General features: G+C 35.9%; 2 protein-coding genes across 2 annotated transcripts; one reads left to right on the top strand and one right to left on the bottom strand.

The window, feature by feature from the left end:
- Window positions 1-83: 83 nt before the first annotated feature.
- On the top strand, window positions 84-9014 carry trmt1 (tRNA methyltransferase 1). The gene is made up of 16 exons (XM_084100876.1): window positions 84-176; window positions 629-1031; window positions 1117-1336; window positions 1923-2110; window positions 2923-3038; window positions 3129-3241; window positions 3340-3488; window positions 3783-3866; window positions 3981-4050; window positions 5108-5242; window positions 5372-5457; window positions 7187-7295; window positions 7392-7468; window positions 7626-7745; window positions 7844-7958; window positions 8659-9014. Exons 2-16 carry the CDS (start codon window positions 652-654, stop codon window positions 8728-8730), a joined length of 2034 nt encoding a protein of 677 aa, XP_083957002.1. The 5' UTR covers window positions 84-176; window positions 629-651; the 3' UTR covers window positions 8731-9014.
- On the bottom strand, window positions 8958-21191 carry man2b1 (mannosidase, alpha, class 2B, member 1). Its single transcript, XM_084100875.1, has 22 exons — window positions 21057-21191; window positions 20427-20529; window positions 19992-20165; window positions 19238-19431; window positions 19011-19143; window positions 17725-17870; window positions 17420-17619; window positions 17209-17329; window positions 17050-17128; window positions 16858-16967; window positions 16551-16658; window positions 15724-15840; window positions 15449-15631; window positions 14395-14492; window positions 13890-14132; window positions 13678-13779; window positions 13222-13309; window positions 12885-12965; window positions 11061-11282; window positions 10831-10980; window positions 9695-9791; window positions 8958-9616 (listed from the first exon to the last, which is right to left on the bottom strand). The coding sequence occupies exons 1-22, from the start codon at window positions 21147-21149 to the stop codon at window positions 9507-9509; spliced, it is 2952 nt and encodes a 983-aa protein (XP_083957001.1). The 5' UTR covers window positions 21150-21191; the 3' UTR covers window positions 8958-9506.
- Window positions 21192-25916: the final 4725 nt, after the last annotated feature.

Here is a 25916-nt window from a genome sequence, read left to right as displayed (position 1 = left end):
GTCCTTATTTTACAGTGTAGTGTAGCACTTTCTATAGGTTGCTGTGCGCGTGCGCAGTGCCTGGCGTCTCAGTCAGGCGTTTAGTACTACAAGGCTTCCGTAGTTCACACACAGCGGTGAGCTGCACGTGAATTCTCCCTGAAAACACAGGAGCTAACAGTTGACAAGTGTCTATGGTAGTGTACAATTAGCGATGTGGTTTATTTTTTGTTCGTGACTGACTTGCTATGACATTACTAAAGTATTTTTTTGGAAGGATAATTAGCGGTTAGTAGGAAGGCGAGATAAATTGTGCAATGCTAGCTTGGCTAGTTACATTGTGAATGTGAAGATGCCCAGGTTTAGAAACATTTGTCTAGTCTATATATAATTTAATAAGTTGAAATTGTATGTGAGTTGTATATGTATATAAATGTATATAAAATGCTTTTAAAATATTTGACTGAAAAAATGGTAAACTTATGGAAATCCATCAGTCAAAAGGTGTGGGAAGTTGGGAGCTGTTGTGTATATATATATATATATATATATATATATATATATATATATATATACACAATTAAGTTGACACAGCATGTGGGAGTTTGTAAGCACTTATTGTTAACTAAAATCAATTTTGTGTTGACAGGTCACAGGGTTTTTCTTTGGTAGATGTTAGCAAGGACTACACTTCAGGTATCCTATAGGTGTCTTGGTTTGTCATTAGCATTTCCTAAGAAGAGAGCATCCTTCCTTCAGATCCTCCCAACAAGGCGCAGTTGCGTCCTAAAAAATTTCAAAACAATGGACAGCAAGAAAGAACCCGAAGAATCCCAGGACACCATCAGTGCATGTGCAGACAGTACTACCACAGCAGTACCAAAGGAAGACACCAATCCCTCCAGCTCTACAGAACAAAATCAGACCTCATCTACAGAACCTGGGCTTTTGCCTGGGGAGACGGTTGTCAGGGAAGGAAAGGCTGCCATTTTATTCCCAAGTGCTAATGAGGTGTTCTACAACCCTGTGCAGGAGTTCAACCGAGATTTAACGTGAGTATGCCATCCAGTGTGACATCTCGTGATGTTTTGTTTTCTAACCTCGCCTTTAAACTTCCCATTTACCTTCTTTAATCAGGTGTGCGGTGATCACAGAGTTTGCCAGGGATCAGCTGGCTCAAAGGGGCGTCCGGATCCTGGTCCCGGGGGAGAAAGACAGAGTTGTGGTCCGACTCTCAGAGGAGAAGAATGGAACGGTGGATCAGGAAGCATCAGAACAGCCTGAAAATGAGCAACTAAAGGAAGAAGAGGCTGATGAGAAGGAATACATCACTGCATCTGTAGGGGAAAGATGTGAGGTCTGTGTGTGCTACAGGGAAATTTTAGTATTATAAATACTATTATAGTATTTATTAATATTTTGAGTTAGCTTTTGTTTTCTTTTTAATTTTACTTGAAGTTTTTGTTATTTTCAAATGGGATTTTGAAATTTTTTTTAGGTTTTTGTTTTATTTCTATTTCTTTTTAGTTTTAGTGATTGTATTACTTTAACTTAATCTCATTTAATTTCGGTTAGATGCCAAGGCAACATTTTTAATTTTATGGGGAAGGTTTTCATCTAATATTTGTATTTAATTTTATTTCAGCTTTATTTTAATTGATGAAAAGGATTATTCATATTTTTTGTTTTAGTTAACAATAACAACACAAATTATTTTGCTAAAGGTAATGATTAAAATGTATGTAAAATGTGTTTTAGAATTTAAAACAAATTTTAGATGTTAGATTTTCTTACATGACTGGTGTTTGCACACTGTCTTGTTTTTTCAGTAGTTTCCTTATGACTCGCTTGTTGGAATTTTTTCCTCATTTGTGAATCACTTTGGCTAAAAGTGTCTGCCAATTAGTAAATGTATTGTGATTTATCTCTCTCTTTTGCTCTAGCAAGGTCTGTGTGTGCTGGAGGGTCTGGCAGCGTCAGGCCTGCGTTCAGTACGTTTTGCTCTGGAGGTTCCTGGCCTGAAGAGCATCACTGCTAATGATTACTCTGCTAAAGCTGCAGCCCTGATCGCCCGCAATGCACAACACAACAACGTGTCCCACATTCTGCAAGCCAGCCAAAGAGATGCCAGGTGCTCTTTATATATTCACGTATTTGCTTATACACTCACAAACATCTATTGACAGCTGAAGTATGTTTTGGCTTAGTCTGTTAAGTGTAATTGTGTAATCTTTAATTCATTTCAGCACTTATTTAAAGTTAAAGATGTTATTTTAGTATTTTTTAAATGCTACTGTAGTATTTATTAATATTTTGAATAAGCTTTTATTTTTATATTACATTTCTTTAAACGTTAGTTTAAGTTTTAGCAAGTACATTTTAGTAGTACATTTTATACATTTTTTAACACTTTACAATAAGGTTTCATTTATTGACTTTAGTTAATGCAGTTATTAACAAACTAAAAATGAACAATATATTCTTACAGCATTTATTAACTTCTGTTAATGTTAGTTCATGGTGCATTAACTAAAGTTGATGGATACAACTTTGTTTTTATCTTAAAGTTATTAGTATTTGTTGAGATTAACATTAAGATGCTGTAGAAAATTTGTTCATTGTTAGTTCATGTTAACTGATGTAGTTAACAAATAAAACCTTATTGTAAAGTGTTAAATCTTAAAACTGTATTTATATATAGCTTAAATACATTTTATTTTAGTTTGATATTTTAGCACTTCAACAAACTTTTTTATTTAATATTAATAATAATAATATTGAATTTAATATATATATATATATATATATATATATATATATATAATTTTTTATTTTTTTTAATTGCAGCTTTATTTCACCAACCAGATTTTTTTCTGTAGTTTTAGTTAACAATAACACTGATTCTGTTTTGTCCTAAATCCTGGTATAACACCATCTTTCCAGTATGGTGATGTATGAGGCAAGAGGGAGGAAGGAACGCTATGATGTCATTGATCTCGACCCCTATGGCAGTCCATCACCGTTTCTGGATGCGGCTGTGCAGGCTGTGAGTGAGGGAGGTGAGTCAGTCGCTGTAGCTTTTCTCTCACATGCACATTTTGAATTTATCAAGCACATATACATGAGTAATCTCGCTCTCTTGTTGTCAGGGTTGCTTTGCGTCACATGTACGGACATGGCTGTAATGGCTGGAAACAGCGGGGAGACCTGCTACAGCAAGTATGGCTCTATGTCCATCAAGTCCAAATACTGTCATGAGATGGTAAGAGGGGCTCACTGGCGTTGTGATGAATGGATGGAATGAAGGCAACACTTCATCATAGCTATGTCTTTTTCACACTCTCTTTCTTTTTATTCAAGGCCCTGCGTATAATCCTGCACAGTTTAGATCAGAGAGCAGCCGTGTATCAGCGCTACATTGAACCGCTCTTGAGCGTGAGTGTGGATTTCTACATCCGTGTGTTCGTCAGAGTCAAAACCGGCCAGGCTGTAGTCAAAAACTCTGCAAGGTAACATACACGGTTTACTCTGACTGTATATAGAGAGAAAATAGCTGAGTAATAATAATTATACATAAAAAATGCATATACACTAGCGTTTAAAAGTTTGGGTTTGGTAAAGAAGTTAATACTTTTATTCAGCAAGGATGCATTAAATTGATCAAAAGTGACAGTACTAACGACATTTATAGTTTTGCAGAAGATTTCTATTTCAAATAAATGCTGTTCTTTTGCAGCCCTAGGAAGCATAAGTGTCTTCTTTCAAAAACATTCAAACATTGTGTGTGTGTGTGTGTTTTGCAGTAAGCAGGCGCTGCTGTATAACTGTGTCGGCTGTGGTGCGTTCCATCTGCAGAGGATGGGGAAAAGGACAAGCCAAGGCAAACAGTGAGTATTTCTACCTCCAGGATTGATCTTTTATCTCCCGTTTCACATTTTTCTCAATGCTTTTGTACTGGAAGTATCATTGTGTATATTTTAATATTTATGTGTTTGTTACAGAATGAAGTATTCAGCAGCCACTGGACCACCTGTAGGGCCTAACTGTGAACACTGTGGGCAGAGACACCAGGTCTGAACCTTCAATATCTCCTCTTATGTTTAATTATTACAAAAAATAAAATATCCCTTTGATGTGTTGTTAATTAGTTTGTACTTCTATATCATGCATCCCTACTTATAAACCATGTTGGTTATCTGCCGATATTAGAGATTTTGTAATATATCAGTATCAGTCAATACTGGATGTATATCAGCAAATATTACAGATGTTATGTTTAATATGTCTTAAAAAACACAAATAATTTAATAACGCTGTTATGTGTCATCTTTATAAAATCAAAATGAACTAATATTAATTTCCATTAATATGAATCAAATATTTTTCATACTGTACATCAGGGATTCCCCCAAAAAAGCTGTAACCCTTTGACCTAAAATATTTTTTTGAAGTACCAAGTTAAGTTTCATGTTTCAAGCAAATGCACTCTTTATATAGGTGTAAATTAGGGGAAAAAATTAACCACACACTCACAATTTTATTTTTACCAATGTTTTGGCAATCAGTCTTTATCAAGGTGATGAAGGCTTGTTGCTGAAACATTGGAAAAAATAAACTTACAAGTGAGTGTGCAGTTAAATTTTTCAATAATTTAACAACACATTTGCATGGTGATGGTTCTCTGTCTGAGGTTGGTTAATTGTCACATGACATAAACAAATAAAATATTTTGTCTTTTTAATAAGTGTTTTATTTGGATTGTTTTTATTTCAAAATTATTTATTTATTTTACGTTTTTATGATTTTAATTAATTTGTTGTCATCAGCTCACAAACCCCCTGCAGTTCCCTCACGAAGCTAGTTTGGGAAATACTGCTGTAAATTATGTTGTAGTGTTTAAAATGATTGGTTTTAGTTTTTAGTGTTCTCTCTTTTATATATTTAGACAAGATAGTATATAATTCTAATATCAGCCATTTATCAGTTATCTTCCATAACATTAAAAAAATGATCAACTTGTCGTGTTGGCCAGAATTGTGATATCGGTGCATCAATGTATAAAACCAACTGACATGCTATAGTATATTTCAACCATGAAGTTTTGATTTCTTTGTTCCTGTGTTTGTAGTTGGGTGGCCCGGTCTGGGCGGAGCCTCTTCATGACATTACATTTGTTCAGAAGATTCTGGGTGCCGTTTCAGGGAACCCCACTCGCTTCAGAACATCCAAGCGGATCGAAGGGGTGCTTAGCATGGTGACTGAGGTCAGTCATTATTAAACTTAGTATTAATAATCTTCAACATAATTATAACATCTTTAATGTCTCCAGGCAATAACAGATTTGGTTCACTGAATAGAGAATGAGTGCTGAGAGAAATGATGTGTGTTTCAGGAGCTGCAGGATGTTCCTCTGTACTATGCTTTAGATCATCTGAGCAGCACAGTTCACTGCAACACGCCGCCCATGCTGCAGTTCAGGTAAACTCAATACAACATTTTCAACCTGGGTATTATATACTACTGTTCAAAAGTTTAAATATTGACTTCTATTCAGCAAATACGCATTTAATTGATCAAAAGTTACGGTAAACACTCTTATAATGTTACAAAAGATGTCTATTTCAAATAAATCCTGTTCTTTTGAACATTCTGTTCTTTAAAGAATCCTGAAAAAATTATCACAATTTCCACCAAAATATTAAGCAGCAGAACTGTTTTTTGAGCAGCAAATGAGCATATTAGAATTATTTCTGAAGGATCATGTGACACTGAACCCTGGAGTAATGATGCTGAAAATTCATCTATCACATTAATAAATTAGATAACTGTTATTTTCAATAATAATAATATTTCACAACATTAATGTTTTTACTCAATTTTTTATATATATAATATATATATAATGTATATACATGTGTATAAGTATATGTGTACATGTATGTATATATATATATATATATATATATATATATATATATATATATATATATATATATATATATATATATACTGTACTGTAACAGATATGTAGACAGGGCTTGACATTAACACCCACCAACCCGCCAAATGTCATTCAATTGTCATTTTCAATTGTAGTCTTTTAAAACGGCATCTGAATTAAAAAACTAAGTGCAATGTAGTGTTGTCAAAAATATAGATTTTTCAATACATATCGATACTTTAATATCTAAAACGCTTCTAATACTAATTTTCCGTTGATGCACGGATACCAGCTGCACTTTCTCGCTCTCTCATCTCTATGACAGCAATTTGACACAAACCCGCCTCCCCTCACTCGCTCGTTTCATTTCATCCAGATGAATATTGTTGGTGTTACAAGGGCTTGAATTTCAGCATGGGACTGTGGGCATTGCGTGTAATTTGACTAATTTCCGCAGATTTTGTGCTCACAGACACCCAAAGTGTGGCACATAAAGTCAAGTCAAGTCACATTTATTTTATATAGCACTTTTTACAATACAGATTGTTTCGAAGCAGCTTTACAGAGATAACAGGAAAATAATGCAACGAAGTTTGTTGCCAGAAGAAAATAGCGTCACAGTCCAGCTTAAGTAAGTTCAGTGATGTTGCGTTTTTGTTGTAAAAAAGTTATTAATTTAGTTAATTTATATATATAGCCGCTCTGGAGAAAACCGTGATGTCATCGTCCAACGCAGTTCAGTTCTCATATAATGGTGTCAATGCAGGCAGATCAATAATATTGTTGAATATTAAATTAAATGTTAAATTTAATGTCCCCAACTCAGCAAGCCAAAAGCCAATGGCAAAAGGTGAAAAAAGGAAAAATTGAGTTCCTTTTCACAGGTTATTTGCTCTTAAACAGTCAAATACACAAACAATAATGTCAAAATGCTGGTCTTGAGTATTCACGTAAACACATTTAGTTATGTTTTAAGTGAACGTAGTTGAGAAGGAAAACGCATCTGTAACTGTAATGGATCCGTGCGTCAGATCTTAACGTGACAGCAGCCTAATAAAGGCTACCTGCTGCCAAATTATGAGACAATATTAAAAATATCCATATGGCAGTTTTTCTCCATGGTGTTGATGTCAAAATTGTGGCCAGTGAAAATGCTGAGTGGCTAGTAACTTTGGAGAACCACTAGCCATAGTGGCTGGAGAGCAAAAAAGCGTCAAGCCCTGTATGTAGATAGCAGTGTGTCCTCACTTTCTATCTATTGTGTAGGTCAGCTCTCCTGTACGCTGGGTACAGAGTATCTTTTTCTCATGCCTGTAAGAATGCTGTGAAGACCGACGCTCCCGCTGGGGTGTTATGGGATATCATGCGCTGCTGGGTGAGTGATTACCATTCACTCATAAGATCCTTCCCAAAAGTTCTTAAGACAATGCCTTGTTTTCTAATGTAGTTTCTCTGTTTGCTTATCCCTCAGGAAAAGTCCAACCCTGTGAAGAGAGAGCGGTTATCGGAAACCAGTCCTGCCCACCGCATTCTCTCCACAGAGCCAACGTAAGGATCAAACGCCTTACATTTATCTATCTAGTGGCTATTTTACATTTTATATTAAAATCCCTGTCATTTCTGTTGCTGTGCCTTTTAGTTTAGTTTAATTGCTTAATAAAAAATACAACTTAACTACCCTTAATCTTCGTATTCACTCATTAAGTCTTCAGGCCTGCTTTGAGATCAGAGAGGACGCAAACCCTCAGTCACGGAAACGTCACCTCACGCGTTTCCAGGAGAACCCACAGGCCAACTGGGGACCCAAAGCACGAGCCAGGGCTGGGTTGGTCATACTACTACTGTTCTTTAGTCAAATCATAGTCAAAATCTTTCAGTTGATTTTAAAAGTGTTAATCATCTCTTTTTCCCTCTTGTATTTAGTGGAGGAATCTCATCTGAGCTGGAGGACAAAAGAAAACACTTTCAGGGTAAAAGAAAGAAACCGATCACAGACTCTTCCCAACTCAAGAGCCTCCCATGTAAAAAGTTTCGAAAGGTACGTTACGTTCACTGGAATTCAATATGATAGGGATCTCAGAGATATTCAAACATGTTGCTTTATTAGCTATCGTTACCAAATTGGTCAGTGTTTGAGAATTTCAATTGAGAAGTGAATTAAGAGGACCTATTATGGACCTATTATGCTTTTATGCTATGTCTCCCTGAAACATCTCGATTGTAGTTTTAAGTTTTCTTCTTGGAACATACACGTCACAATATTCCTAATTGAAATAATTCCTACCCAAAGCATACGCAAAAAAATACGCGTTAGTTTTGTGTTGAAACTTGCGTTTATGTTTAAGGATGTGACATTTCCAAAATGCACTCAAAGCAGTTGACCAATCACATCACACTAATCCAGCTGACCAATCAGGGCACATTGCGTTTTTCAGAAGGAGGGGCTGCAACAATGTAAAAATGTGTTTTTTGAACATTCAAGCATGAAAACCTATTCTAGTAGACCCCAAAAACAAAATCAAGACATTGTAAAAGGGCCTGTTTAAGTCCAAGAATTATCCAACTCTTATTCCAGGATGTGTCATAAATGATTTAACGTATAAGTGAGATTTTAAAAAGTTATTTTTTAAGATTTAGTAGTCAAGAGTTAAAAATAAACCACTCGTATAACCAAGAATTCATACATATTAAGTCACAGCAGCTCTCTTTACCTAAAAATGCTATTCTTTCTTTTTTAGGGAACATGTACACATGGAGACAAATGCTGCTATTCACATGAGCAAGAAACCAACGAGGACAAGATGGACTAATTGGTTTTCTCACTGCGGGATGTACATCACACAGCCGTGACAGTTAGTTAAAGACTGAGACTTTATGACTTGTAAATTAATTTTCTCTTAGCTGTCTGAATGTCTGCACTTCTGTTCACAAGGTCTGTACAGATTTGGACCTAAAGCTTGTTTTATGTTAATTGGATTTGTGCAAGGCAAGTTTAATTTACCTGGTTGCCCACAAATAAAGGAATAAGTGGGACACATTTTATTATTGGAAATATTTTTATTTTCACCTGGCAAATAAATATCAAGTGAATGTGTGTTTTTGTAATGTATTCAGCATGAGCAGTACGCATCATTTAAAAACATTTTTACTTTTATTTCTGGTCATTACATTTATGCCACAGTTCATTCATTAAAAACGTAATTTTTGTATGAAAGGCACAGTAGAAAAATACAATCAAAATTATTGCACAAATGAATTCAAGGAGATGTGTCTTTAACACAGAAGAAATACAAAATGCTGATTTGGCCAAAACAGCTCATGCAGAAGAAACTTGAATTTAAAACTTCAATACTTAAAGTTCTTATAGATCATATACATCTTTATGAACATGTGGCACAGTGCAGTTTGAAGAATATGCATTCTTTGAACATTTAAAAAATTAATTTTGTTCCTGAAATTATGTAACTGAAGTACACAGAAAAATCGTCAAACCTATGCCGTGTAGTTCAGCTCTGAATCAGTTGCAGGCGGGGTTTAGATACTGCAATTCTACACTCTCATTGGCTCTTACAGTGATCTGTCACTTCTACAGCTGTCGTACCCGTAACAGGAAGGTGCGGATCTCCATTGGGTTTAGTGTCACTTCCCATGGTGAGGGGTCTCTGACACTGAGAGGAAGGGGCTTTGATTTCTTTTCTGAAAGATACAATTTTAACAATTGAGCATTCAGATATAATTAGAGTAAATAACAATTGTTCCCAGAGTAATTGTTACCTGTGTTCCACCGCAGGCGGTTCATGTCATCTTTCCATTGATTTGCCCCTAGACTCATCTCAGACGCTCCGAGCACCTCGAGAGTAGAAAACAGCTTCTGCACAGACGAAAAGAGAAACATCAGTATTAAAATGATTAAAAAAATGTTTTTTTGTTTTATTTTACTACTTTAAGAATCTATAAGGCCCTCAAGATTGAACTGACTATGCTTACAATAGGTATAGCACTACAAGTGCCTTACTGCTTCTTATAAAATGATAAATAAATATAAAAATATTAACATCACAAATTTTCATTAAATCTGTTAATTCCATGGACGCTTTTCATCGACTGTGATGACATACAGTTATGAACATCATAAATCTAGCAAAGGTTTATATATATGTTTATGATATATATTTATTTTTAAAGAAAAAAAGTATATACATATGTATACATATATAGATGTATACACATACACACTTTTTTCCTTTTATTTTATCTACATTTCTAAGACAATACTTTGTGTTTTATTACCTTGGCATTAAATAACAGAAAACTTGTTAATGCTGCTTAGTGAGTGTTTCTGAAACCATGAAACACTCCATCACTGTCTGTGATTTTCCATCACAGGCAGTGATGGAAAATATGACATATTTCTCTCTTCTGACCAATTGGGCAAATGGGAATGCAAAATTATATTTGTTGTAGTTTCTGTTCACTGCTATAGGGTCCACTGGATGAGAATTTTTTTTTTTTTTTTTAAGAAATACAAATTCTTAATAATGAAAATCATGAACATGCTTCACATGGTCTCTGTGAAACACAATCAGTGTTTGACTACAGCGGGATTTACTGGAAGTGTGTAGGTGGGGGAAAAAATGTGTCTAATTATTCCCAGCGCTTGCATTATGTCTTTTAAAGTACTTGCATTGCATTACTGAAGATAAAAGCTTTCAGTTCATCAAAGAGCCCAAGCTAAAAGATTAGTCAATAAGGTTAGTGCAGTGCTAAATGCATAAGATCATTTAAATAATTAGAACATCTTGCACAGCACCAGAACTATTTTGTTTGTTGTCTATGAAACACAATCAGTGTTTAACTAAAGCGGGATTTACTAGAAGTGGGTAGCTGGGGATGAAACATTTGATTGTTACCTGTAAGTTGACCGTAACGGGCTGTGAGTGTGTTTTACTCTCTTTGGCCTGGTACTGATGTTCCAGCCTAATGAGAACTGAGTCTTTATCCCACTGAGACAGTGTCAGCAGGTGAACAGCAGGGGGCAGAGCAGCCTGAAGCCCAGAGAACTATGGGAGAGAGAATGAAAGAGTTCAAGCTTATAATAAGGAACCAGTTCAGTTCATCCATCCACCGATCCTCTACAAACCTCCAGTTTAGTGTTGGCGGGAGGTGTGCCGTCCTGGAAGGAGAGCAGGGGTTGGAGCACCATGCCCTGTGCGAGGGGTCTGTGGACATCTGCGGCCGTGTCTGGGGGAGTGAGGGTCAGCAGCAGACGCCCTCGGGCAACTAAACCATGAAAAAACTCTCCTGGTTCAGAGAGAGGCTCTCCCACCCCCCTAAAATCATCATACAGCAGTCTTCTGTGCAGCTGAGAGAGAGTTTGATTAGCTGTTAGCATATAGACTATGAAAGCTTGTTTCCGTAAAGGAAAAGTGTGACTTTATTTCTCACTTTATAACTCGTAGTTGTAAGTTTATATAACGGGATTCTGAGAAAAAAAGTCTGAATTGCGAGATGTAAATTCGCAATTGCACAAAACAAATCTGAATTGTGGGATAAAAAGTCGCAGTTAGCTTTTTTATTTTTTATTCAGTGTCGGAAACAAGCAATGAGACCATCTCATGAATAATTATAATAATAATAAACTTTATTTGTATATAGAGCCATAAAGGAAGGTTTTGGAGGCACTTTACATACAAAGAGAACAAGAAAATAAGAAGAAATGCATATTCCTTATATACAGTGCAATGCATAAGTGAATACACCCATGCTAAAGTTGACTAAAAAGAGGAATAAAAAATCATATTTTGGAAATTGAACTTAATGCCTTAATTAAAAAAATTAGGAAAAATCCAACCTTTAAGGACACCAATTTTCTTTGTGAATGAATAATGTATCGTAAATAAATAAATGTTCTTCCTTAAAATACATGGTGCATAAGTGAGTACACCCCTATGTTAAATTCCCATAGAGGCAGGCAGATTTTTATTTTTAAGTATTTAAAAAAAAAAAAAAATTAGGATACTATGCATCCTGATAAAGTTCCCTTGGCCTTTGGAATTAAAATAGCCCCACATCATCACATAGCCTTCACCATACCTAGAGATTGGCATGGGGTACTTTCCATAAGATCATCTCTCAATGCAAATCAAACTAGCTTTTAGGCTAACTGAAATAAAATCATGCCAATCTCTAGGTATGGTGAAGGCTATGTGATGATGTGGGGCTATTTTAATTCCAAAGGCCAAGGGAACTTTATCAGGATGCATAGTATCCTAAAAAAAAATTAAAAAAAATACTTAAAAATAAAAATCTGCCTGCCTCTATGAGAATTTAACATAGGGGTGTACTCACTTATGCACCATGTATTTTAAGGAAGAACATTTATTTATTTACGATACATTATTCATTCACAAAGAAAATTGGTGTCCTTAAAGGTTGGATTTTTCCTAATTTTTTAAATTAAGGCATTAAGTTCAATTTCCAAAATATGATTTTTTATTCCTCTTTTTAGTCAACTTTAGCATGGGTGTATTCACTTATGCATTGCACTGTATATATATATTAGGAATATGCAGTTATATTATAAATATTTAATTTATATAAATATAATTAAAAAGCATGTATATCAAAACAAAAATACTAAAAGATAATGCAAAACAAAAACTAAATTAAAACCTTTCCTAAACTAAAATTAATTTGTCAAGTCTTGTTTATAAACATTTATTTGAAAGTTTGTGAAAGGTGGAGAGAGAAATATTGAAGGAAAAAAAAGTAATCCTAATTTGAAATTACACTACAATGTTTATTTATTCTTAATTTTTAACTTATTTAAAATTTTGTTCTCCTCGTTCAAGTTTCATTTTCTAAAAATACACGGTACCTTCTGTATTAAAGCCAGAAAAGCATTTTTAAATTGAAGTGAACAGGGAGATTTTGACAGAGAGAAGGGAAGATCATTTTACTCTACCATGATTTCCAGCGAGCCGTTATAGATGCTGCTGGCCCCTTGAGAGCGATCAGTCACAACTGTTAACTGACGCTTGTCATCCTAAATCCACACACACACACACACATATATATATATTACATTTCTTGACATGTTAGGGCAGCTCAAGGCTGTTTATGAGAATCTGAGTGACAACAGAAAGCGAGGATGAAGACAGGGAAATATAAAAAGACAACAAATTAAGGAGAATGTCAATGAGATTAAAAAAAGCCTACATTATACAAACAAATCAATAAAATTATACACAGGATTCAAAAGAAAACAAGGAAGCTGACATGATTGGCTGCACGACACTTGCCTTGATGTAAGCGCGTGAGTTGACTGGATAGTAGTTTCCGGCAACTGGCTCTGTCTGCTTCAAATCCCAAGTGGGCCGATAATCTTTCCTACAATGACAAAACCACTCCTAAGATTATTTACAGTTGTGCTGCTTCATACTCTTGTAGAAACCATGATACTTTTTTAAGGGATTCTTTGATGAATAGAAAAAAAAAAAAAGGATTTATTTTAAATAGAAATCTTTTGAAACATTATAAAGGTCCTCAGTCACTTTTGATCAATTTAATGCATCCTTGAGAATTTCATTTAAAAAAAATGTCATTGACCCAAAACATTTAAACAATAGCGTACATGACAAACAACACAGCAATTAAAATAAACTTTCTACAGCAATTTAAGCAAAATGTGATATTCTACTTGTCATTTCTCTTCAGTTTTCCATTTCAATCCTTTCTTTAATCTTTAATCTCCTCACCGTCGCTCTAAAACCTCTCTGCCATTAGAATCAGTGTAGAAATATCCAGAGGACTCGATATCGGTGTCCAAACGAGTGATCACTTCTTTCCCTAAACCATCCCTGTAAAGAGAAAGAGAGCTGATATTCAGAGAAAATGCCTTAACTTTCATTTTCGCAGCAAATCCTTAATCTCTAGAGAACTGTGCGTATGAGTGTGTATGTTGACTCACGAGACAGGCACGGGTCCCACGGTCCACTCCAGCTCCAGTTCCCTGCGGTCCTTGTACAAACGGACAACCTGAGACACCCACGGGCTGAACCACTGCGTCACCTCTTGAACTGCGCTGGACTTCGTAACTATCTGTATTTCAGCAGTCTTGTTAACGATGAAGGGGTCTGATGAATTTGGTCTGAAGATGTAAGCCCCCGACGGCTGCCTGCTCTCCTTGTTATTCCCAGCGCTTGCATTATACCTGTAAGTATAAAAATATGGTGATTCACTTTTTTATACTATCAAACACGACAAGGAAAGGGAACATTCAATGCAGATTCACAAGCAAAATGTACAGTACTGAATCATTACCATACTCACGTTTAATTGTATTTGCTTGTACTCCAAGGTAATTCAAAAAATAATATAGTATTAGAATGGTACATATCCAAAAACCAAGGTTATACTAAATTGTAGATAGAAACTGGAAGGGAGGGACTGATTCTGAATCAGCCTAAACTGACCAGTAGAAGTTCTGAGTGAGTCGAATGGTTTGCTGCGTTTCCAGGTTTGTCAGGCTGCTTAACAGACCTGTGGTGTCATCAAAGGTCACCTTTAAGAACTAAAACACATACAGAAGAATAGATTTATTATTTATGCTAATTGAAACATGATGCAGTTTTAGTGTAATTTAACACTGGTCAGCCTCACAAGTTTTCCGCGATTCTGCCAGTGAAACACAACAAAAAAGCATCCTGCATGCGTAAAAGCTGTGTGTCAGAATTTAGTACTCCAAAACAAAACAATTTTTTGCAGGGTAAATGTGGAATCCCAATGATAAAAAACAATAAATGTATCGCCACAAAATAAGTCATTTTGTTTGCAATAAATAAATAAATAAATAAATAAATAAATGTGTGAAATCCTGGTGGGACTGACTAGTAGATTTTGAGTTGTTTGTTGCATCAGAAACAGTCATTACTATTTACACCCTCTCTTTCACTCTAAAAGATCAATATATTTTGCTACTGTACCTTTAAGTCATGTAAAAATGTTTTACTGTACTTTCGATTCTATGAAAACATGCAAATGACATTTGTTTTCTTTTAGCTAACCTTTGCATGTGAAAACCACCAGTCAAGTTCACGTAAGGTAATTTATCATGGCGTACAAGTTGATAAATACAAAACGTGTTCTAGATAAAGATACAGTATTTAGATGCTAAAAAAAATAGATCTGAGTTTCATATACTATTGTTCAAAAGTTAGGGGTCTAATATTTTTTGAAAGAAATTAATACAAATTAACTAAATTGATATCAAAGAATAATAATAAAAATCCACTAAAATATTAAGCAGCACAACTGTTTTCCACACTGATATAATAATAAATGTTTCTTGAGCCACAAATAATCATATTAGAATGATTTCTGAAGGATCATGTGACACTGAAGACTGGAGTAATGATGCTGAAAATTCAGCTTTGCTGTCACATTTAAAATATATTCAAATAGGAAATTTATTTTAAATTGATATAATGGATTTAAATGGATGGTTTCCACTTATGCGGCTCCGTTTACCTTGTTCTGAATGGAGCGAGGGGCTGTCGGTTTGGAACTGGATGCTGGAGGCTCATCCTGAACCATGGAAATGACGTACGTACTGTAGCCAAGAGGAGGAGCTTCAACCTGGAAAACCAGCTCACCTTTAGCATAACCCCAGTTCCGTCTCACTTCCTGTGTGGACTTAGACAGTGGAACCACCTGACCAATAGCAAGAGAAGTGGAAATATTATTGATTTCATTTCATAAATGTAACACATACGAACGTAATTCATGCAAACACAGTTTCCAACCTGACTGTCCACTGCTTTCCCATTTGCATCAGTAACACTGTACATTGAACCATTGACAGGCAAACGAACAGGCCAGCTTACAGTCCTGCCCAGAGGATTGTACACATTCATAGAGAACTGAGAGAGATTAAGAAAAAGAATGATCAGAATTCGACAGTGAATGTGCTTTTTATTGTATGCATTTATTTACTAATATCTGTGTATTAGAGCTGCACGATTCCGGATAAATTGAGAATCATGATTTTTTTTTTTCAAACAGAGATCACGAACAAAATAACGTAATTTATTAGAGGTTCTGACAAAATGTTAATTGCTGCAGTCTATTTAAAATAATCAGAATTATTTAAAATGAATCAGCTTTTTTGAACGAATCTCTTGAATGAATGATTCAATGACAAATACCAGTAAAAATTTGTAATAGTCACTCGTCGCCACCTAGTGGCGAAACAATGTAATCAATATAATCGTTAGCTGAAGTGCCAAGTTACTTTCAAATCAAAAGGTGATTATTTTGATCACTAACATAGCCATCAGTTTTAATATCCAACCTATAAACTTATCCCAGTACTTCTGTGATAATTTAAATATCTGTAAGACAGAAATAATGATACTGTGTGGTTAAAAAAAGACTGTTTATGAATATGTTTTGTACTCTCTCTGGCTCAGCGGCAGCACAAAAGCAGATTTTAAAGTTCCAGTGTGATTTTGTCAAAGGCTTAATAGACACAGGCGAAATCATTGTCATTTAGAAATGAGATCGCATGGATGTTTGAATCGAGATCGCGATCTTTTAACGATTAATCGTGCAGCTCTACTGTGTGTCGTACCTTATGGCTGCTTTCTGTGAGGGGACACACACTTATGTTGAGATTCTCACAGAACACACGCAGAGCTTTAGAACCACTGAGAACGGCCAGAGAATTAAAAACCAGCACCTACAACAAGAAAAGGAGAGTGGCAAAAACATTTGTTTTGCAATATCGTTGTTTTATTCGCATATTTAGACAGTGGGGAAACAGATGTAGAAATTTTAATTGTAACAGCACGTCTCTCCATAATAAGCCGTATTATATGTAGCAAGCACCACTAATAATGGATGATGCTTAGTTAGGTTGAAATATTTTATCTTTGTACCTCACAATGTGCCCAGCCTGTAGCCAGTCTCCTGGCGTAGTCATCTGCCACATGTTGTTTCTCTGTCCCAGACACAGCATCATGATGTTGGGCCACACCCATCGCCCTCTCTGATCAAAAGGATAAGATTTCAAACAGATCAAGTGATTAAAGCCAACATAAGTGATTTATTTATAACAGATGTAGACTTACTCATAGTATCACTGTCCCCTTCACCAAAAGGACCCGATGTGGACTTGGGCCCGCCGAGCACCTCCAACTGGTTGCATGTCTAGAAGGACAAAACCAGATATTACGGATTAAAGAAATGGGTTTTTTTTTTACTTCAGAGAGGAAGGTTGTAGGTCTCACCTGTAGTCGGCTGTTGCTCTGTCTCTCATATAACTTCAGTGCTGGCCGGCTGGTAAAATAACCAGTCCAGAAATCATGAGCATCATCAGCATAGGGGAAAAAATCATCGGTCTTCAGGGGCCTATGATAAACAGCCAAGACAGGAAAATGTCACAGGGAACATTTGAGAGATATCCTCTTCTAAATGTATTATCTGTATATGCACACTAACCAGGTGAGGTTGGCTAGGTTGAGTTCCTGCAGGTAGCAGGACGGTGTAGAATAAAGCACATTCACCATGCTCCCTTTAGCTTGCAGGGCATTTACATACTTGATCAGCTTATCCATGTTCTTGTACCAGAGATTGGCGTTCTCATACTGGAAGTCTGAACCCATGGTCATGATGATGTGGTTTGTCTTATAAAAGGCAGCCTGGGAAATAAATAAAAATTGATGGCACATCCATGCTAACCACAGACACGTGAACTTTACATATAATTGACTGGACTCAGCATTGCTGCAATGCTGTTTACTTACCTGTTTATAGGATGCATTGAGAAAGTTCTGTACTATCTCATCCACATTGTAGTCCTCAAGGTCTGGGTCGTCTCTTATGGGAGCATCATCACAAGACTGGTCCCAGCAGAAGCCCTCAGGAGGGTTATAGCCATTGGGGAGAACGCCTTTAGAGATGAAACTTGTCTAGTCATTTAAGAGAACTAATATTCACACTTCCACATACTCAACACTGTGAAGTTATTTAGGATATATATTGTGGCGAGGAGGACGAGGCATGATTGATAATGAGCGACACCTGCACGACGCACCAGTCTCGTATCTCTCACGGAGGAGTGGAAGCATAAAAGGAGGAGCGACGAGAGGAATAGGCCTGGACTTACGTTGTGTTTTGTTTATTGTTTTATTACATGTGACAGCAGTCATCCATGAGGGGCTGCTGTCTTTAATTTAATTTACTTTTGTATTTTTGTATTAAAGTCTTTAAATATTCGCTGGTTCCCGCCTCCTTCTTCCCACAACGTCTAACTTTGCTACATATATATGGGAGTAAAAAGGTTAAAAAAAGTAAATAAAAAAAAAACTTTGAAAAACTCTCCAACCACTGTGGCTAGTGGTTTTTCAAAGTTACTAGCCACTCAGCATTTTCACTGGCCACAATTTTGACATCAATACCATGGGGAAAAACTGCCATATAGTTATTTTTAATATTAAAAATATTTACCTTCACTTAAAACATAACTTACTGTATTTAAGTGAATACTCACCAAGACCAGCATTTTGACATTATTTTGTGTGTATTAGACTGTTTAAGCGCAATAAGCAGCAAAAAAAAAAAAAAAAAAGCTTCTTTTTTTTTTTTTTTTTTACTTTTTATTTATCAAAGTATCCTAAAAAAGTATCACAGGTTATGAAAAAAATATTAAGCAGCAGAACTGTTTCCAACTTTGATAATGAATCATCATATTAGAATGATTTCTAAAGGATCATGTGATAGACTGGAGTAATGATCCTGAAAATTCAGCTTTGCATCACAGGAATAAATGATAATTTAAAGTATAATAAATTGAAAACCAATTATTTTAAATTGTAATAATATATCACAATATTACATTTTTTTCTGTATTTTTGATCAAATAAATGCAGGCTTGATGAGCAGAAGAAACTTCTTTCAAAAACACATATACATATATATATATATATATATATATATATATATAAAGATCTATATCATGCACTATTGGAGAATTAAAAATCTGAATTTGGATTATTAGACAGTATAAAACAGCATGTTTATAGATTAGTACCTGTGAAGAGATCAGCGAGTGGTGGCGTCAGGCTTTCACTGGCCCTCCAGAGCATTTCCATCTCTTTGGTCTTCATCCTGCGAGCCTTGTCCTGGTAGTCCAAACGGCCAAAGAAGAAACCGTCATAGCCCATCTGTAAAAAAAAAAAGAAAAAAAAAAGGGAAGAGCCATCAGCACAACTATACCACACCGACCATTCATAGTCTCATATAATGGGCTATGATTACCTGAGCAAAGATGGAGGCATGTTCTCTGGCGTGTCCGAATGGGTCGATGTGCCAGGCCACCCGGGGACGCCCGCACTCACCGAAGGTGTCATTCAGGAAACGCAGCCCCAAAGTCATCTGATCTATGACAGCGCTATAGTGCGTGGTGGCCTCGTCACTCATGCACCAGCCGCCGTTTATGAACTCAAGACGACCTACGAAAAAAGAAAGAAATGTATATAATTCATGACATTAGTGAAAATATTTATATATTTATTTAAATATTTGCATGTATAAAATATTTTTTTGGAAAAGATTCAGGGTGTGAGGAAAGTATTTTAGTACTTTTTACATCATTTTACATTTTAGCGTTTTTAAAAACAATGCTTTTGTAAAAATGTGTTTTATTAATCTTTTCTTTATTATTTTTTATTATTTTTATCATCTCAGACATGCTTAAATATGGAAAATAATTATAAAGATTCAGGGTGTAAGGAAAGTGTATTAGTACTTTTAATACTGTTAACGTTACATTTTTAGCATAATTAAAAAAAATATATATATATATATTTTTTTTTTTATCAGACATCGTTTGTGCAAAATGTTTGAAAAATAACTATAAATGTGTGGTGGAAAAAAAGTACTTTATTACTTTTTAGTACATTTTACATCACTTCAGATTTTTTATGCGATTAATTTCTTTTTTTTATATATATAACTTTTTATCCTCAGGAATATCCACAGTCACTGACCCCAAAACAAATACCCTCCTCACCCTCATTGACAAGCTGAGTTACAATTCGGCGTGTGTTCTGGCTCTGTTGCCTCCACCAGCGGTAAAAGAAGGCCGTCTCTACATAGATGAAACGTCGGGCTGGATCCTTCTGTAGTTGGTCTATCACAGAGTCCAGAATATACTGAACACCTGCATGCTGGATGTTGTTTCGGTCTGAAAAATTACAAAGATTGGAATAAAAACACAGAGGTTTGTGGTTTATTTGCAAGCCTGAATAAGCCTTGCACAAACAAAATTTTATTGTGTATTATGGTGTGAGGTTAAACATTACCACTCCAATGCGTTGCCATATCATATGACAAGCAGCACACAAATCATGTGCAGAATATGGACAGTCACATGAAGAATGTGATCTACTACCATATCAATGCATGTTTGCAAACAATAAAACACTTGACATGAACAGAACTTCACCTCCATAGTAGTACTGATCCACAGTCTTGAGCCAACCAACATCATCATGTGTGTGAGGAACCAGGTGGACGTTCAGCATGGAAGGCTTTGTGGCTGGACATGACTGAAAAGATCCAACAAGGTCATCAACAGTGGAAAGATACAACAACAGATCACGTAAAATATTCACTTCCTCATTCTACAACCGTTTCCTTTATACTTTACTGGGAAATAAAGCTCCTTTATTCATAATTGATCTGCCAAAATTGCAAAACCTGTGTCAACTGATATTTTAAACTAGACCGAAAAAAAAAAAAAAAAGTCCATAAACAAAATAAATGTATTGGTTGGTGCACGACATCAGTCCCGACCCTTACAAAAAAGTATTGTGGTGGTACCATGCATGGTACATGTTCCAAAACATGGTATTTTCAAGGTACATGACCCAAACACCATGTAATAATCGTGACTTAATGTCCTAAAAAACAAAAACTATTTTGAAAAATGTCCAAAATAATTACTACCAAGGTACTTTTTGTTCTTTGTATATTTCCCTCAGTGGCAACTTAAGTTTTTACATTTACTCGAATCTCTCTTAAGGATTCTACAAGGAAAAACTTGAGAAAATTTACCAAGTAAGCCAAAACTCACCTTATAACCGCAGATGGAGTTTCGACCCGTGGGTAGAGAAAACACAAGACAGAAAAACAGCAGGAGCAGAAAACTGATGTGCAGCACAGCCATGTTGAAAATGAAACTACTATCATATGACAGCCGAACTTGTGTTGTTATGTCACGTGACTTCTGCTTCAATAGCTTACAAATAAACAAAATAAAAGTCATTAAATAGAAGTCTTTCATTTTTAAATAGAAGTCAGATCATCTACAAAAATACAGTACTAACAAAATTAAAGGAATTGTAATATAATATAATATAATATAATATAATATAATATAATATAATATAATATAATATAAAATAATATAATATATAATTGATATCATATAATATAATAAAATATAATATAATATATGAATTATTATGAAATACAGCATACTATGACAATCCAGCATAAAAAAATAAAACTTGATAAATTAACATTTGAGTAGTTATTGTGTGAAAATAATTTAGATATTTCAAAATACCGGTATATTACTATCCACATATATATGTGTGTGTATATATATATATATATACACACACACATTGCATTGCTTCAGTCAATATCCTGCTCACAAAGTGTTGCTTTTACTATCAAAATGCTCTGTGTTATTTAGAGGTGGACAACGTACGCAACTTCCTTACTTAAGTAAAAGAAGTAGGCTACTCGTTTTAAAAAGTACTTAAGTTTGTTTTCTTACAAACAAAAATGGGGTAAGCACACTTACATGTTCATTTTAAATGATTTAAACATCAGAGTATTATTTAAATTAGAGCAAATTATTTGTTTGTAACTTTAGGATATGGTTTGAATTGTTAACATTAGTTAATGTATCTAATAACTAACATGATCTTACGAGCAATACTTTTGCTACTGTATTTATTAATCTTTGTTTATCTTAGTTTATAAAAAAAATACAGCTGTTCATTGTTTGGTAATGTTACTTCACAGTGCATTAACTATGTTAACAAATACTGTACAACTTTTGATTTCAATAATGTAGGCTATAGCCTAAATGTTGAAATTAACAATGTTGTAGAAGTGCAGTTTAGTAATAGTAAATGTTAACTAATGTAGTTAAATAGTTTAATAAATAGAACATTATTGTAAAGTGTTACAGATTTTTTTATACACCAATTCAGACGTCTGGTGAGTTCAGTGTTGGACAGGTCAGTTGTTTTAACCATTCATTAAATTGAGTCGGTTCAAAGGAATATTAGTATGGATATCGCACAAGATTTGTCAACACAGAAAACATTTCATCACTGGATAGTTTTTTTTTTGTTCGACACCATCGTGTCAAGAACATGAACTAGTGAATCATTGAGCTGTAATCTGTGCTAATAAAACAGACGTTTCTAATCAATATTTGTTGTTTGCAGAAAAACAGGCAAAAGGGAAGAACTTCTTCAGCAGAGGATGGAAGGTTCTGAAACAGTCCATCCAAACCAAAACCAAAGTGCGTCCTCTTGAGGCTGAGCAGGAATCACAGGTTCATCCCATAGACTGTAAAAAGTTCATCCAGACACATCCAGCGTAGAGCCGCCAGCCGGCACAGATGCGCTTGAGTCAGAGCCGACAGATAGTCATAGTGAGTCTCCAGTTATAATAACCACCCTGATTCATGGCCATTTCAGCCTGATGTTTCTGGTGTTAGTCTTCATTTCTCCTTCTCTACTCCTGTTAGCTCCTCAAATATCCAGTAAAAAAAAATAAAAAAATAAAACACACAAAAAAAACATATTTATGGTAAATGGTAAATGGACTGCATTTATATAGCGCTTTCACAGACCTATGGCCACCAAAGCGCTTTACATATATCCTCACATTCACCCATTCACTCACTCATAATACACCGACGGCGGTGTCAGCCATGCAAGGCGCCATCCAGCATTTATGTAGTGAAGTCTGATATTTGAGAAACATCACTAACTTGTTTCCAAATTAAAACTAATTTAATAGTGTACTTTTTTATTTATTATTCTTTCTTTGTGGATTTGCTTGTTCACGTGACATTTCGCGTCACATTCGCGGCAGCATTACGTCTGTCTCAGTGTTGCCAGATGTACGATAATTATCGTATTTGTACCTCTGTACGATCAATAATGGAAAAAATCCTATAATGTACGATAATTTCAGAACTGTATGACACTTCAAATGATGGTCGTTGTAATCATAGGGTTTCTCATTGATCTAGCTGTTGATTCTACGTCTACCGGGATAAGAACGTATAGAGAGAGGGAGCGAGAGACCCTGCGTGTGTGTGCTAGTGTGCCTCACGAAGCGCATGTAAGGACCCAACCAATCAATTGTAAGAACCGAACCAACCCCTTCTCATATTTATTTTAATATGAACTAGGTCTCTAAAAAGTTTGCATCATGCCTGACACCTACATGAACAATTTACAGTTGGTTTTATGACTGTAAGTCATTCTCTTCAAGCTAGAAGTTAGAAATGTGTTGAAGCAGGGTGTCAGGTTTAGAGATAAATCAGACAGGTGATTAGAATAAACAGTAGTTTATTTGGAACAGAAGCACGGAACCATCAGATGTATAATTGAGTTGATATTGGCAATGTGGAATTGAATAATGAACTTAGCTGGAGAAATAACAGAATGTCTTTTGCAGATGGAGGAGAACGGAAGATGAAGGAGATCAGCGGTGATGGCAGATGGTAAACAGGAACACAGACTGAAGATGAGGATCGCAGGTAAGTAGAACAGAGATGGTACCGTGTTGGTCGATGATATATCCCAGGAACTGAACAGAGATGGTGTGGAACTCGCACTTCTCCAGTTTGAGATCAATTTGGTAAGCTCGCAGTTTCTCAAGGACCTGCGTGATGTGGTGTCGATGTTCAGAGAGGTCTCGGGAGTAAATGAGGATGTCATCGATGTATACCACCACAAATCGATTGAGGAACTCCCGAAATACCTCATTCATGTAGCCCTGGAATACCGCTGGAGCGTTGGACAGGCAAAAAGGCATAACCCGGTATTCATAGTGCCCAGAGGGTGTGATGAAATAATATAGAAAGTTTTTGGGCCAGACCTGACCTGTTGAAAAGAGATGGAATTCATCCCTCCTAGGATGGTGCTGCTCTTCTCTCTAGTAATATGGCACATAGTTTTAGAGCTCAAACATGACAATCTGGGCCTCAGGTCAGGAAGCAGACAGACTGGCTAAACCGACCATCTGCTAGCTGTCTCACATCACCAAGGTCAGATAAATTACTTTTCTTAAGATAAATTAAAAACAGGTGAAAATTACTCCATACCTTTTCACAACGCTTCTTCTGCTCTTTACCTCAAATGGTCCAAAATAATCTATCCCAACACGGGTAAATGGAGGTTCATTCGGAGTGACTCTTTCTGATGGCAAATCTGCCATTTTTTGGCAACCTGGAAGTGAATTCAGTCTTCAACAGATGATGCATTTGGACAAGACTCTTCTTATTGCTGTACTCACACCAGTAATCCAATACTTCTGTCGTAATTTGGACAACATATGATTACGACCAGCATGTCCTACCTCCTGGTGTATGTTTCTTAGGAGAATATCTGAGATGTGAGAATTCTTGGCCAAAATGACTGGATGTTTGGATTCTTCAGGCATTGATGCCCTACTCAATCGTCCACCAACCCTCAAAACATCTTCAAGAACAGGGCAAAGTCCATGAATGTGGCTACTTGGCTTTACGCTTTCACCCCTTTTTAGACTAGCAAGCTCATCAAGAAACATATTTTCTTGTGAGAGTCTAATAATCTCCAATTCAGCAGTCTCAAGTTCTTCTGTTGAGAGGTGAGATTGTTCAATTTGACCTTTGAAAATCAACATTTCTCTTTCCACAGAGATTCTTTGTTGTTCATTTAAATCAGAATGAGCAAAAGCTAGTATCAGTTGTTTCCTCTTCTGACTAAAAGACAAGAGCAGATTCTTAAATCTCAAAATGGAACATCTCGTGAGAAAAGCTCTACAGTATTCAGGCTCACCTGAATAGCCCTCTGGCGTGGGCAGACGAGGCTCTGGTTGATTCTCTTGCGGAGTCGGGGGGGGGGGGGGGCTGAATGGGCGGTGTGGGCGGCGCAGTGGGAGCTCGCAGAAGTTGTAACTGTTGGGTGAGCTCGGACACCTGTGTCACGAGTGCTTGAACCATGCGACCTCTGCAGCTGGGAGCATGATGTTGACCTCACTTTTATCTAACTCTCCCTGAATCCTTATTTCCTTCCCCCTCCTTTCAAGAGTCACATACCCCTATCTATCTACTCCCTGACTCCCATTACAAATAGCTAACATTCCTCTGACCTGAAGAACTATGGTTATAATCTTACAAAATTCAGTCAATCAACAGCAGAGAGGTTTTTGAAAAACATTCTCACAATCTATATCAGTTGGTTGGTTTAATTAATTCAAATGAGAAGCTGATTATTGAAGGGTTTATCATTCTTTTGGGGGAAAAAAGTTGACAAAAATGACTGACATTTCAAGCATTACGTCATAAGTGTCTCTAGTTGCACCATATGAAGTCATTCCTCACCATCTTAAATGTTAGAATATGCACAATCAAATTCAATTCAGTTTAATTTCCCCACAAATGACTCCCTAGCTTTGTGGTTATCCCTCCATAATTGTTCATGAAACTTTGACTTTTTGGAACTTTATTGTTGGAAAACCCAAGAAAATAGTACAAGGCAGTTCAGCATGAGTCCAAGAAAAAGATCTGCAGGGAGCTTCTGTGACTAAAGTCTTTGTTCACACTTTAGTCTCTTCATGAAAAGACAAGCTAAAGGATGAGCCACATCGAAAGGAATTCGAGATCATGTTGCTGCATATATTTTCACTGAGAGTG

This window comes from Abramis brama (genome assembly GCF_963993115.1).
Source record: "Abramis brama genome assembly, chromosome: 23".
Classification (NCBI taxonomy): Eukaryota; Metazoa; Chordata; class Actinopteri; order Cypriniformes; family Leuciscidae; genus Abramis; species Abramis brama.
The sequence above is the reverse complement of the archived record's forward strand: the minus strand, read 5'-3'. Positions and strand labels throughout refer to the sequence as shown.

Excerpts from the sequence above, each read along its gene's own strand:
- trmt1 (XM_084100876.1), top strand. The coding sequence starts at position 652 with ATGTTAGCAAGGACTACACTTCAGGTATCCTATAGGTGTCTTGGTTTG. Across the intron at positions 7,469-7,625 it reads ATTCTCTCCACAGAGCCAAC|TCTTCAGGCCTGCTTTGAGA; the intron begins GTAAGGATCAAA and ends TCACTCATTAAG. Across the intron at positions 7,746-7,843 it reads AAAGCACGAGCCAGGGCTGG|TGGAGGAATCTCATCTGAGC; the intron begins GTTGGTCATACT and ends TCTTGTATTTAG.
- man2b1 (XM_084100875.1), bottom strand. The coding sequence starts at position 21,149 with ATGGCTGTGCTGCACATCAGTTTTCTGCTCCTGCTGTTTTTCTGTCTT. Across the intron at positions 20,530-21,056 it reads ACTCCATCTGCGGTTATAAG|TCATGTCCAGCCACAAAGCC; the intron begins GTGAGTTTTGGC and ends GGATCTTTTCAG. Across the intron at positions 9,792-10,830 it reads CCGTTACGGTCAACTTACAG|AAGCTGTTTTCTACTCTCGA; the intron begins GTAACAATCAAA and ends TCGTCTGTGCAG.